At 31.8% G+C, this 15,406-nt stretch overlaps 1 protein-coding gene across 2 annotated transcripts in view; it reads left to right on the top strand.

Moving 5' to 3' along the window:
• LRFN5 (leucine rich repeat and fibronectin type III domain containing 5) overlaps window positions 1–15,406 on the top strand; it is a 305,202-nt gene that overhangs the window by 277,626 nt on the left and 12,170 nt on the right. The window contains exons 3-4 of one of the 2 annotated variants that reach the window (XM_049768400.1): window positions 6,866–8,270; window positions 10,790–11,502. In XM_049768400.1, coding sequence (XP_049624357.1) covers window positions 6,886–8,270; window positions 10,790–11,502 — 2,098 coding nt within the window. In that variant the 5' untranslated portion in view covers window positions 6,866–6,885. Of the gene's footprint in view, window positions 1–6,865; window positions 8,271–10,789; window positions 11,915–15,406 lie in introns of those variants that run through there. The other variant, XM_049768399.1, reaches the window with a different exon arrangement.

Here is a 15,406-nt window from a genome sequence, read left to right as displayed (position 1 = left end):
CCATTCTTGGCTCTGTATTCAGAAATTTATTGGCAGTGCTCTTGGGACCATATGCAGGTTTTGGGAACCAAACTATGGTTGGTCACATGCAAAACAAGTGCCTTAATGCCTATACCATTTCTTTGTATTCATATGTATTTTCTTTGTATGTAATAAAGAATATAGTTACATGCTTGCTTGAGTATGTATGTGTATGTTGAGAGTCAGAGCAGCAGTGATTAAGGCTTACTCCTTTTCTGCTTTTAGGGATCACTTCTTGCAGGGTTTAGGGGGCCATATGGTTGTAGTAGATCAAACCCAAGTTGGCAACATGTGAGACAATTGCTCCACACACTGTATTATAGCTTAAGATCATATATACACACCTAGGTGCATATACATATATGCATACACATATGTATACATATATATACATGTATATGTATACATATATATACATATATATAAATTTAATGGATACCTTTCAGAATACTTGAATATATACTGAATTTATGTTCTAGTCCATTCAGCTCAGATGAATAATTAAGAACAATTACTAAATATTTTTAACATTCTTCAATTTTTTTGACTTGATCATAATATCAAATGCTTTGAGGGCATACTGGACATTTCATTTCTTTAGTAAGGCATGACATCTGAATGCTAGAATGATTTTGGAGATCTGTCTCTGTTTAACAGGTGAAACATTTTATCTCCAAACATTTAGAGATGTCACCCTACTTCACAGTTGTTTCCAGCGGTCTATGGGATTTTTCTAAAGCCTATTCCCATCTTGACATACTTTTTCTGACTGTAACTGAGATATTACACATTATATTAAGAGGAAGAATTGTATCTTATAAACATATAATGTTCATAATTCTCTAAAAATAATATCTTGGATGCCTGGGGCTGTAAGTCAGAAAAAAAAACTATTTGGAAATAAAAGCACTCCATCCTTTCTGTTCATTTTTACAGCAGAAATTCTGAGTGACTTTTTTCTCAATTACCCCACTTCTTACCCAGTCTTCCAAAGAAGAAAGTCTGGGCTGCTTGCCAAGTCTTCCTATCCTTCCTTAGTTCTCTCTTTTCTGAATATACCTAAAAAAAACTCTTCTTGTTATCACCATGATTTTGTTTGTTTGTTTATTTTATTTGTTTTGGGGCCACATCCAGTAACACTCAGGGGTAACTCTTGGCTATGCACTCAGAAATCGATCCAGGCTCTGGGGGACCATATGGGACGCTGGGGATTGAACCCAGCCCTAACGCTGTGCTATCATTCTGGCCCCTTTTCTTACTTCTATATTTATAAGTAAGAGCTTACACATTATTATTTTAATGCTATTAAATTTTTTCTCTAATTCATATAAGAAAAATCAAAGTGCTCACTCCATAGAACAGCAGTAAAAATATTGAACTGTGTTGAACTGCCTAAAAAGCATAAACACTTCTACAGTCATTAAGAAAGAGCACAGAGAAAATCACTGTTTCTGAGATTAGAGGGACAAAAAGAAAATACAGGAAACTCAATTTACTAGAACTATATATGAGAGCAGAAACAACAATGAAATCAGTTCCAGAAGAGCAAAAATTTAGCTGTAATGATAGATTGCTGAATTGTAAGAGCAGATAATTCTGAAGTTAAGAAAAAAAGTCTTAGAGGACCAAGATTAAGGGCTTCACCAAATATCCACAGCAATATATGAAAATATTTTCTCCTGCTTACAACTGAGAACAGACTGCCAATAATAGCAAGTGTACTATAAAGTATATACTTTTCATGTAAAAGTTCTGGGTTTGATCCTCTGTACTCCCAGAAGCACTCAACTGGGCATCATCCCAGAGCACTGCTTCATAAAGCTCTAAACTAATAATAATAATAACAATAATAAAAATAATAATTATAATATAATGAGAAGGAATGTCTTCTTTGTCATATTTAAAGCAATATATTTAAAGCAATAATTTCTAACCACTACTTAATTTGTAAAACATGAAAAACAGTATGCAATACTTCTTAACAGAATGCCTGTTTTTTGAGAAATTTACTATAACTTAATCTATGGCGTATTGCCATGTTCAAATTGAACTGGGAATGAAACACTAATTCTGCCTCTTCTAGCCTTCGAAGTGGAAGAAATAAACTCAATCCTACTTAAGTTTAGTCATTATTTTTCACCTAAGGAAGGAGAAAAATGCTGAGAAAGTCTCTTTAAGCTTACAGTTTGAGATATAAACTCACCAAAAGACAATTTTAATCACAGGTTTACAGGGAATCTTATGTTACCCTACTCAGTATCTCACTCTCATCTGACTTAACTTACAAAAATTTCAGAGAAATGAATGAAAAGCTTAGAATCTGGGAACAATAAAATGATTTTGTAAGTCTTCTTTGTTGTTGTTTGTTTTCTTGCTTTTCAGTCATTTCCAGCAGTGCTCACTCCTGGCTCTGTGCTCATTCCAGACAGTTCTCAGGGGAACATATGGGATACCTAGGATTAAATCCAGGTTGCCTATATGCAAGGCAAATGCCCTACTCCGTGTGCTATCACTCTAGCTCCAATTTTACAAGTCGTTTTCTAAAACACAAAGTAAGATTTGTTTGTTTGTGTGTTTTGGGGCCACACCCATTGTTGTTCAGGAGTTACTCCTGGCTATGTGTTCAGAAATTGCTCCTGGCTAGGGAGATCATATGGAATGCAGGGAATCAAACCAGGTCCATCCTGGGTAAGCCCTATACAAGGCAAATGCTCTACTGCTGTGCTTTTGCTCCAGCCCATTTTCTAAAACACGTTTGTTTTCCTTCTCTTTTATAGTTGTTATTGTGATTGTCTGAGGTTTCAGCCATTTGGGCATTGGTGCTTATAGTAAGTTGAATATTTTGTTGAAGTGCTCACACATTTAGTCATAGGATTAAGGAATCATGCATTTTAGTACTAACAGCTGTGCACACTTTATCATATATTGCAGATCTTTTGGGGGACTACAGAAAAATTTATAGAATTTGTCTTGATACACACATAACCAATGAAGGGAGACATGGGCTGAAGAGATAGTACAGAGGTTCAGATACTTCCATTACATGGTTGCATATAATGGACCCTATTCATTTTCTGGCACTGCATATGGTCCCATTCTCTACCAGGAATGATCCTATAGGCACAAGAAAGTGAGTCTTAATCATCTCCTGTTATGGTCAAAAAATATTTTAAAAATTCAATTAAACAACAAAGCCATGCAGCTGACAAAGTATGGAAAGATAATACATGTTTTATTTATAAATGGTGTTTTGTTTTACTATTGCTCTAAAATCAGTTTTAGTGAATCACCACAAATTAGAGTTATTCGTGATTTAGTTTCAGGTATACAATGTTCCAACACCAATCCCTTCACCAGTATTCCTGGTTTTGTGCCTAATCTCAGTCTACTCTATGGTAGGCACTTTTTTCTTTTCTTCTGCCCCACTTTTTATGCACTTTATCATCAAGTTTCACATCTCCATCTTTTTTTATATCAGAATAGTTTTCTTTTAATTTTGTAGACTGTAGCTTCTTTTTCTCTCATCTTTTCCTGGCACTTGAATTGTTTACAGATTTGGGCTATCGTTGATAGTGCTGCAATGAACATAGTAGGGCATATGTCTTTCTCATTATTTGGGATTCATGAAGTATATTCCCAGGAGTGGGATTTCTCATTTGTATTACTGGAATTGCTGGCTAAATTCTTAGTCTTTTGAAGAATACTCATATTGTCTTCCAAAAAACTAGAACAGTCACCATTCTCACCAGTAGTGAATGGGTATCCCTTTATTGCCTGCTTCGTGTCAATACTGGTTGCTCTTGTCCTTTGTGATACGTGTCAGTTTCATTATAAATATAATTTTAGGGAAAAGTAATATAAAGTTGAAAGAGATCAAATGCATTACTTAGAAATGACATCTGACACACTGATGATAAATCAAGTGCTAAAATATATAGAAAATGACATGGATTTGCTGGAGGAAATTATGACACAATTTGAGACAGTTTTTCTTTTGTTAGAAAAGACTAAACTATTACAACATTGCTCTTCATAATACTTAGATAAAAGTATAAAACTTTGCATGTATAAAATTTGCATGTGGTTTTTTTGACATTTTCATTGATACACACAGAAACTTTTGAAACAACCAACATATACTTCAACCATCAATTAATAAGCTGTTCTGTATAAGGAATGGGAGATTTGTTCTAAAATTTAACAAGCCATGGAGAGACATTGAGTAATCTTAAATGACACAGTAACACAAAAATAAAAGATGTCAATCTAAAAAAGCAACAAGCCTTTGAGTTAAAATGATAAAACTCTACAAAAGACAAAGCAATGCTGGTATTAATAAGATCAATAGTTATTAGAAATTGGCAGGCAAGAAATAAATAGGCAGAGCAAAGTGCATTTTTAGAGCAGTAAAAATACTCTCTACGATGCCAGAATAGTGGAGAGATGCAATTGTTTTTATATAAATCAGTAGAAAGTATATTACCAGAAGAGAAGACCACCCAAAAACTATGTGCCTAAGAAGATTTTAATGTGAAAATGTTGTTTCAAAGATTAAAACACATGTACCACTCTTCAAAGGGTTGTCAATAATGGAGGAGGTATTCATATCAATGTTGCTATGCTGTTATATGGGAAATTGATGAGCTTTCCATTAAATTTTGTTATAAGCCCTTAATAAGTTAATAATAAAGTGTTAACAAAAATTTATTAAAGTGTAAATGTTTTTCTTCACTCTAGTTTATACCAGATTAGTCCCTTTATATAACTCTCTACTGAACTAGATTTAGAGTTATGCATACAATTTTTCATTTTTATAATAATTTTTATTTTGACCAACGTAAATTACAAATCATTCACAGTAAAATTTTTGGTGTATATATGTACATATATATATTTGTTTGCTCTCTTGGAGTTATGATATAATTATATTGTTTAAAATATAATATTTAATTTAGGTTACTTGGTTTATATAAAGCTCTATATTTTTCTGGATTTACTTTAACCGCACAAAAAGTGATTATTTGCTAGCATATTCAAATTTGAATTATTTTATACAAATCCACAGAAATAATACTTCTTTTGCTTTATTTCATTAATAGATATAAGATTTTATATTATATAAATTTTCTTTAAACTACAAAAATTCTCAATGCTTTTTAAAAAATTCTTCTGATGGATGAAACTTTCATTTTATTTTTCTCAAAATGTTTTTTTTTATCTCATCTTTTCTGAGTACTCTTACGTGGGCATTTTTTTTTTATTTTTCTCAGAGCATTTTAATTATTGACTTCCTAATTTATTTCACAAACCACTAAGATTTTTTCCTACTTTTTAAACTACTTCCACTTTTTAATTTAAGTTAGTCGTTAATTATTAATTGTACTTTTTGTTCTGTCTTTTCTAAAGATATTACTGGAGCACACTATTCTGATATCCATCCTCATTCTGGAACTAAGGTTTATAAATTCAATCTCATATCCAGTGTGTCACTTTTTCAATCAAGATGACAGTTTATGCCTTATCAAGTTTTCTTTCTTTTCCTGTGATTTGGAATGTGCCTCAAGGAGCAATCACAAGGTTCATTTATTTTTCTTTATCTTTCTCAAGAATCCCAATTTTGTTGTTCCTTTTTAAGCCATTGTCTTAAAAACTGTACTTTTATATAGTTTGTACCAATAAATTTCTATTTATTTTGTTGATGATACTATTTTCTTATATAATCACATCTTAAATAGAAGCAATTATGCATAAAGTAAAGTAAACCTTTAAGGATGTTTATTTTAAAAACTGAATTACTATTTCTACCATAACTAATTATATTGCACTCTGTTTATTTAAAAAAGTGAATAAGACCCTCCACCCCTCATCCCTGCAAAAAAAAAAGTGAGAAATTGTTTTCAGGGTTTTTCACCTCTTTATGCTTCAAATTTATATGTCTTATGAGAACTTTTAATCCCTAACATTCCATATGGTCTCTGAGCCTCACATGGAGTAATCCTTGAGTGTAGAACCAGATATAAACCCTGAGCACAACAAGGAGTGGTTCCCAGAAAAATAAAGTTAAAAATATCCTAAAATAAAACTGCAAATATTTAAAAAAATTTAAAGGATATTAATGAATTAAGATTTTGAACTATAATAAAAGACTATAATAACTTTGGAAGCCACTGTCTACTATATTAGTGGCTTTTTTCCCTATATTATCTTTAAAAACATACTTTCGTTTATAACAATTATATAATAGTTAATATTTATGCAGTTCAGAGTGTTGAATATTCAGTCTTAATCATTTTGAGCATGATATTATATATTTACAGTGAAGATGCAGTGATGAACTGTCTGTAAGATTGTGAAGGCATGTAAAAGCTAATCAGCAATTAATTACCTTAAAATATGTCACAAAGTTAACTTTATTATAAACATAAATATTTCATTTACATATCCTCATTTGTATACAGGCTAGTGAACTGCACTAATTTAAAATACTTAGTTTTGTCTTTAATATTTGAATTTCCTGTTGCAGAACAAGATGTCTTTCAAGGTATAGGGGAAATTTACCAGAATTTCCATCCTCCCTGGAATGAATTTTCATGCCACTGTTCACACTTAATTGCACTTACCTGACAGAATTCTGACCACCTGTTAACTTGCTTGACTATTTTGCTTAATACCAGGAAGTTTTGAACCATATGTACTTTTTATACCATTTTATACTAGTGTCTCCAATTTAAGTAGAATGAATTTGTTTGCTAATTTTTTCTGAGTTTCTATTTGCATGGAATATTATAAATATTTGTCAAAGGATTAGCTTTTAACAATTTACTTTTGTGCTTTATTTTAACAGGGTCTTACATCTGATCTACAATGGAAAAATTTCTTTTATATCTGTTTTTCATTGGGATAGCAGTGAAAGCTCAGATCTGTCCGAAGCGTTGTGTCTGTCAGATTTTGTCTCCTAATCTTGCAACCCTGTGTGCCAAGAAAGGGCTTTTATTTGTTCCACCAAACATTGACAGAAGAACTGTAGAACTGCGGTTGGCAGATAATTTTGTTACAAACATTAAAAGGAAAGATTTTGCCAATATGACTAGCTTGGTGGATCTGACTCTGTCTCGGAATACAATAAGTTTTATTACACCTCATGCATTTGCTGACTTACGGAATTTGAGGGCATTGCATTTGAATAGCAACAGATTGACTAAAATCACAAATGATATGTTCAGTGGACTTTCCAATCTACATCATTTGATATTGAATAACAATCAACTAACTTTGATTTCTTCTACTGCATTTGATGACGTATTTGCCCTTGAAGAGCTGGATTTGTCCTATAACAATTTAGAAACAATACCTTGGGATGCTGTTGAGAAGATGGTTAGCTTGCACACCCTCAGTTTGGATCACAACATGATTGATAATATCCCTAAAGGAACCTTCTCTCACTTGCACAAGATGACTCGGCTAGATGTAACATCAAATAAATTGCAGAAGCTACCGCCTGATCCTCTCTTTCAGCGAGCTCAGGTTCTAGCAACCTCAGGAATCATAAGTCCATCGACTTTTGCATTAAGTTTTGGTGGAAATCCTTTGCATTGTAATTGTGAATTATTGTGGTTGAGGCGTCTATCCAGAGAAGATGACTTAGAGACCTGTGCTTCACCTCCACTTTTAACTGGCCGCTATTTTTGGTCGATTCCTGAGGAAGAATTTTTGTGTGAACCTCCTCTCATTACTCGACACACACATGAGATGAGAGTTCTGGAAGGTCAAAGGGCAACACTGAGGTGCAAAGCTAGAGGAGACCCCGAACCAGCAATTCACTGGATTTCTCCTGAAGGAAAGCTTATTTCAAATGCAACCAGATCTCTGGTGTATGACAATGGAACACTCGACATCATGATAACAACTGTAAAGGATACAGGTGCCTTTACCTGCATTGCTTCCAATCCTGCTGGGGAAGCCACACAAACAGTGGATCTTCATATAATTAAGCTCCCCCATATACTAAACAGTACAAACCATATCCATGAACCTGATCCTGGTTCTTCAGATATCTCAACTTCTACAAAATCAGGTTCTAATGCAAGCAGTAGTAATGGTGATACTAAACTCAGTCAAGACAAAATTGTGGTGGCAGAAGCAACGTCATCTACTGCACTTCTTAAATTTAATTTTCAAAGAAATATCCCTGGAATACGTATGTTTCAGATTCAGTACAATGGTACTTATGATGACACCCTTGTTTACAGGTAAGAAAAATTAATTAAAAGCTATAATTTTCATGAATCTTGGTAAAAGGTATTTTTACATCAGATTGCTAATGTTTTGTTATTGCTGGATCCTATCTGTATTGTAAATCCAAACCTTCATATTTTTTTAAATCTAAGATGCAAAGGTATATTCATTTGGGGAGATATTTAAAATGGTATTATTGTTAGAGAGTTCAAGTTTATATTTAATATTATTCTTACTTTTCCCCTCCTGATTTAAGAGATGTGACTATCAGAGAACAAGATTGATTTATTTTAAAAATTCAAAAACATACCAGAACTTACACATCCACATGAGTGTTCTTTCCTTCAAGGAAGTCATGTTGGGAAGCTATACCGTTATCCCAATGATGCTGCCATTGCTCAAAGCACTTTTGGAATTATCTTTAGAACCTCGTCATACTATTTTGAATATCCTCAGTGGTGGCAAATCTTCGTCTTTTGAGGGTGAATTTGAATTTTGGAAACAAGCAAAAGCCATTTGGAGCCAAGTCTTATGAATAAGGTGGGTGATCAGATGGGTATTGCCATTTTTGGTCAAAAATATAGGATGTAACTATAAACTAATGAGACTGATTTTTGAGTGTTTGAGCTATGTGCATGTGTGTTGTCTCATATACTGGTTCTTAAGAGAGTTCCAAAAAAATGTTTATAAATATTTTGAGCAGTGAAGGTATCAATGGAGCTAACTATATAATTTCCAGGTTAGGAAATTGATGTAGAATTTTGCAGCTAACTAAAGAATTTCTGGTATGTTTTTCTGAAATTCAGCCTCATTGATTTATGGTCACATCTTCTCCAATATCCAGTTGGAAATATACATTTTGCCCTCCATAATTTTACTTCTGATAGAATATCATTCATTATTCTATAACACAAAATTTTGCTCTTATTTTTATACTCTTCTCAAATCATATCTATTTAGATTATAAACTCACCCAAGTGAAGATTGGAAGATAGTTTCATTTTCATTCATGTATATAAAACAAGAGAATAAAAAATAGCAACATGGATATCTAACTAGCCATATAGTTGATCCTAAATAAGATTCTACCTGGTTGCATTTTAATTTTCAGGTGCTTATAAAAAGAAGATATTAGAGTAACTAACATTTAATATCTCTACATTATTAGATATATAAAAATATACACTGGTACATTAGCATGAAGTAGCTTTCCTCTTACTTAGGCTATAAATTACTTAAATTTGTCAATGATTAATATCCTCCCCTCCTCTTCACAATTAGACTTTTCACATATTTTATATACAGATATGTAAATATATACACACTAGAGAGTCTATTTTATAATAATTATAGAATATGTCAGTTTTTATTTTCCACATTTTCCTATTTTAGTCCTCCCATGAGTTAAATTCCATATAATTTTGAGGAAATTACTTGAATGCTCTTAATGTATGCTATGTGAATATCAGTGAATAATTCCTCATATTGATAACAGAAAATATTGAATTATGATGGTCATAATAATGATAGTCATAAAAATTTGCTAAGTGTTTGGAATTGTAATCATAATATATATTCTAACTTATTAAGAACAAATTTAAATTGTACAACAGATTAGCACTGTCAAGTTCTTAAAAGTCATGTTATTGAAAAAAATAAAATTACAAGCATTTTCATGAATGAAATCATTGTCTAGGTCATATTTGGTTCCTTCTAAGAAAAGGAAGTTTTGGAAACAGCATACATAGAAGACAGTTTTGATATAAAGCATTCAGAGATTTCCACAAATTCTTATCCAATTTTAGATGCTATATCGAAAGGAAAGATTTATCAGCCTATAAAGAAATTTATGCTCTAGCCACTATCTTTACTGAATTCGTGTTTCCAAGATACTCAGAAACTTTGATAATTAATATATTTATAAATCTATACATTCATAGATGAAAATATTACAAAGCATGTTTTAAATACATAAAATATCTTAGACTATAGATAATGTTAATATTTCAATAATTTTATTTATGAAAGGCACATTTACAGGCTACCATTCCATAACAGCATATAACTGATTTGGAAACTCTCTGAAATGCATTTCTAGTCTGGTTTCAAACGTGATTGTCAGTGTTTTCCCTTCTTTCAAATTGGCTTTTAGTCACAGAGGTGTTGTAAGTGCTAAATGGATTTGTTTAGTAGTCAGATAATGTCACAGTCACACCTTTCAAAAGCAATTTGTCATAAATGATTTTTTAGCAGTGGCTTTTATTAGGAGTTCTGCTTTGCCAAGCAATGTAATTAGTAATCTTGTCAAGGCACAGTGCAGGCACCATTAATATAATGCAGACACCAACAATGACTTTTCAGCTATTTTAACAGACTAAATGTAAGATTAGATCATTTTCTCGTATTTTATATCTGTTATGAATGTGCTTATCTTAATGAATACTGAAATGAAACAGAACTGAAGACAGAATGACTCTAGGTGCATATATTTTGTTTTGCTTATAATATTAATACAAATTCTATTGTCCTTCAGAATGATACCTCCTACGAGCAAAACTTTTCTTGTCAATAACCTGGCTGCCGGAACTATGTATGACTTGTGTGTCTTGGCAATATATGATGATGGCATCACTTCCCTCACTGCCACAAGAGTTGTGGGTTGCATCCAGTTTACTACGGAACAGGATTACGTGCGATGCCATTTCATGCAGTCCCAGTTTTTGGGAGGCACCATGATTATAATTATTGGTGGAATTATTGTAGCATCCGTGCTAGTTTTCATCATTATTCTAATGATCCGCTATAAGGTTTGTAATAATAATGGGCATCACAAAGTCACCAAGGTCAGCAATGTCTACTCTCAAACTAATGGGGCACAGATCCAAGGCCACAGTGTGACACTGCCCCAGTCCATGTCCAAGCAAGCAGTGGGACATGAAGACAATGCCCAGTGTTGTAAAGTTGCCAATGACAATATGATACAATCTTCAGAAACTTGTTCAAGCCAGGACTCCTCTACCACTACCTCTGCTTTGCCTCCTACCTGGACTTCAAGCACTTCTGTGTCCCAAAAGCAGAAAAGAAAGACTGGCGTAAAGCCAAGTACCGAACCACAGAATGAAGCCGTCACAAATGTTGAGTCCCAAAACACTAACAGGAACAATTCAACTGCATTGCAGTTAGCTAGTCGACTTCCTGATTCTGTCACAGAGGGGTCCACATCTAAAAGAGCACATTCAAAGCCAAGTAAGTTTTTTACTTTGCCTGCTGAGAGATCCAGAGGAAGGCACAGGTATTCTCTGAGTGGAGAATTCAAGGAATACCATTGCTATATTAACTCACCAAACACAAGTGGACTGTTCTCTAAAAGAAGCATGTCTATGAATGGGATGTTAATTCACTCCAACATTTCTGATGGGCATAGTGGCAAAATAGCTCATTTAAATTCCGAGTGGATATTGAAAAGTGCTGTGTAACCTATTATTTCTTTTTAATGAAAAAATAGTTTTAGAACTCGCAATGGAAACTGGAATGTGAAATTCCAGGTTTGTTTTTCTGATATAAGGTTATAGAGCCAACATGTTTTAGTGTATAGAGTGTGTGGTGTGTGTATGTACCTGTATATGTGTGTCTATATACACATATGTTTAATATATAAAATTATGTAGGGAAAAATGCATGATACAACAGCAGTGCCTTCTCCTGATTTAGGACTGGCTTCTAGGTTCTGCAAACTGCAGATTTCAAAAAATAAAAAGTGTTTTCATAAATATTTTCTCATTTTACCTAGAGTCAACTATATTTTATATTTTCCAACAAGTATAGTGTATATCTTCTCTCCATGACAATGGCATTAGTTTCTGGGAACATATTATAGAGACCAGTTATGTTACTTTTTTTATTTAAAATGATATATTTAATAAGTATAATCAGACCTTGTACCCTTTTAAGTAAATCTTGGTTCAAGTGCCTTAATAATTTTATGATTTTTTTCATTTATGATACAAAGTATTTCCGGAGAAGTCAAAGAAAATGCATTTTGGTTTTGCATTTATCAAAAATAACTAAGTTTAATTTAACAACACATGCCATAATGTCATATGCATATAAAATGTTTGCATTCTTAAGCTACATGTGTATTGAAGGGATGATGTTTTCTACTTGCATTAAACATTAAGCAAGTTAAACACAGAACGAGAATTTATAGACTTCTTTGATCAAAGAGATGTGTGGTAGCTTTACCACCATGTAAAATTACATTTATAAGCAATATTAAGCCATTGCTCATTAACTAGGTAGTGCTTTGTTTTTCCCTTTTTATTCTAATGTTTAATTTGAATGTTTCTTTCAGAGTAAATGCATGACTATTTTAATGAAAACCTGCAATGAAATTGAATTAGAAACCATACTATTTCTAATTCCATTGCCAAAAAATAATTTTAGTGTTGTTGTTAAACAAGATTATTTACTTTAATAACATCACATTTTTAGACATTCATTGAAATCAAGGAATACAGATGAATGTTCTTATCTACTTGTTGAAGAAATTACCACATTATATGTTAATTTGATGTTACGTTATTGTAGTTTAAATGAGTCATTGAGGGGCTTTGTTTATTGAAACATCCGATGTGGAAACATTTATAATTTTATTTATAAAATTATAACAAAGGGCCAGTGTAGGGCCTTTGCTTTGCACACAACAAAGATCGATTTGATCCTTGACGTCCCTTTTGGTCCCTTGAGTTTAACAGAAGTGATCACTGAGCAGAGAACCAGGTTTTTAGTCCTGACCACTGTCAAATGTGGCTCCAACATAACAACAAAAACAACAAAATTACATAGATTATTTATGTAAATACTTTTTAAATACTTTGAACACATTAATCTTTATTATTTTAGATCTTGAAATGCCATTGAAATCATGGGGGAAATATGCCAATTATTAGTTAAATTTCTTTTTAATAAAGACCTGTCTCAATTTTTAGTTAAACTTAAGTTGGTAGAGGCACATCTTTGATCATGACATGATTTATTATATTGACACTCAGTACAGAAAAGATAAAAGCAGTTAGTGATCACACTATGTCAGTCTTGCAAAATGTCATCTATTGGGCTTTCGTTACCTTCAGTATTTCCTAAATCTGTTTTTTGTCCTACTTCCCTTTCTGAAGTTTGCATTTCACCTTTCCAAAATCTAATCAGCCTCTATGGTCTGGTATACAGTTCTTGTAAGAAATAAATGAGATTGCATGTATGGTAGTATTTTGTAAATCAAAAACATTTTTCAAAGTGAAGTGTGCTTTTAACTTCATTTCTATGGTAATGTTCTAATACTAGCTAAACATTTTTTTAAAACCTCAATTACACAATTCTTCATGAGGTGCTGATTGACAAAAGCACAGTAGCTTTTTCTCTCTCTAGTTAATATTTGAAATTCCTGGATATACAAAGCTTTTAAAACTTAAAGAAATGGAAAGAATTTCTGTCACTAGGAAGTTTATGAACAATGGAGTTCTAAAATCATACAACATAAGCATCTGCTTTGCATATTTTTCTAATTTATTAATACATTTATTTTGTATTTTCCAGTTGCTTTTATTTTTAATAATCATTTTTGAGTCTAAAATGCTAATGCTTGTAATGGAATTTTAAATAGGCTCTATTTCATATAAATATCTAGAACTCTATTGCAATTGTGTGAAAATTATTATTTGACTAATCCCACTGAAACTACTTAAATCTTATTATTCTCACAAGATACTTCAGGGTATATTAACCAAATGCTTGAACATTGTCTTTAAAATTGATAAGGAGATCTGTGTGCCTAATTTTAACAAGTTTATATTTTGAGAGATGAAAAAAGTGTTATCAAGAAATTCAAATGGGTTTTGTTTTTGTTTACAAATACATGAAATAATTTTGTTCAGGGTAATTTTAATGTGAAGATCCAGGAAAACCAATCTGTAGAAAGTTTGGATTAAATAAAAACTCCTATTGTAAATATTCAAAATACAATCATTATTCAGATGAATGAATGAGTAATAAGTTGATAAATAAATGGGACAAGAAAGAAGGAAAATCATTGAACTTTTAATTAACTAGCACAGTGGAGAATTGTGATACAGATATTACATTACTATAAGCAAGAAACTCTGTCTCCTGTGCTTTTTTTCTGTTACTTCTTGCATTATTCATTTAACCAAAAGTATGTGTGTTGTGTGTGTGAGTCTGTGTGTGAGATCCAAAGCATGTGGTTTGTTGCTGCTTAATATGTATAGGATATATTTTTTTTAATTCTGCTTATTTTTCTTTAATTAGACATTTACAGTTTGGTTTCAGTTTATTTATTATGAAAACAAACTAAAACAATATATTTAGTCTGAAATTTAAACAAATTGTGATCTGGTGTTAATTTGCATTTATTTTGGAAATTGTATTGCAATTTGAAAATGTCAAACTAATAGAAAAATGAGGGTATTTTTAAGTTACATAAAACTCACAATATATAAGCATTAAATAGTGCTTCACAGTTATTGATTTTTATATTTCAAAATTTAGTATGATAAATCTTATTTATTTTCTATATACAAATAGATTAACACTGAGGTATGTCCAACAAATGCAATGATTTGAATGACATATAGTAACATTATTGCTGTGGATAATTTATTTATATCCTATGTTTGTCTAGTCATTAAAGTAATTAATGAACATGAGACCACTTTACATTATTTTATATTTTATGACAATTTCAGCTGCTTGGTAGATATTCTTTACTAAATTTTTTCGATGTAAGTTATTATGTATTCTGTTCATCTAAAATATAACAATCTTGTGCTATGAAAGATGCATACTTCCCTACTAAATATTTAAGGAAATAAGAAAATAATGTGCATTTTATTTATCTATAGGTTTCTCTTTATCTTTTAAAGTGTGTGAAGTACTTGGCACTTTATTATAAAGCACTAATGAAGTGTTTCCAAATTATAGTTACTTTATTTGTTTATAATATTAAAAGAAAGCTAAATATTTTATTTATGGAGCGAAAAATTTAATGGAAATATATCCTAACATTCACTTCAACTAATTGTCTTTCAATTATCAAATTTTAATATTCAGTCTTCTTGAGTTACAATAATGGACTTTA

This window comes from Suncus etruscus, chromosome 2 (assembly GCF_024139225.1).
Source record: "Suncus etruscus isolate mSunEtr1 chromosome 2, mSunEtr1.pri.cur, whole genome shotgun sequence".
Taxonomy (NCBI): Eukaryota; Metazoa; Chordata; class Mammalia; order Eulipotyphla; family Soricidae; genus Suncus; species Suncus etruscus.
Note: the sequence above shows the minus strand (reverse complement) of the source record. Positions and strands in the feature narration are given on the sequence as shown.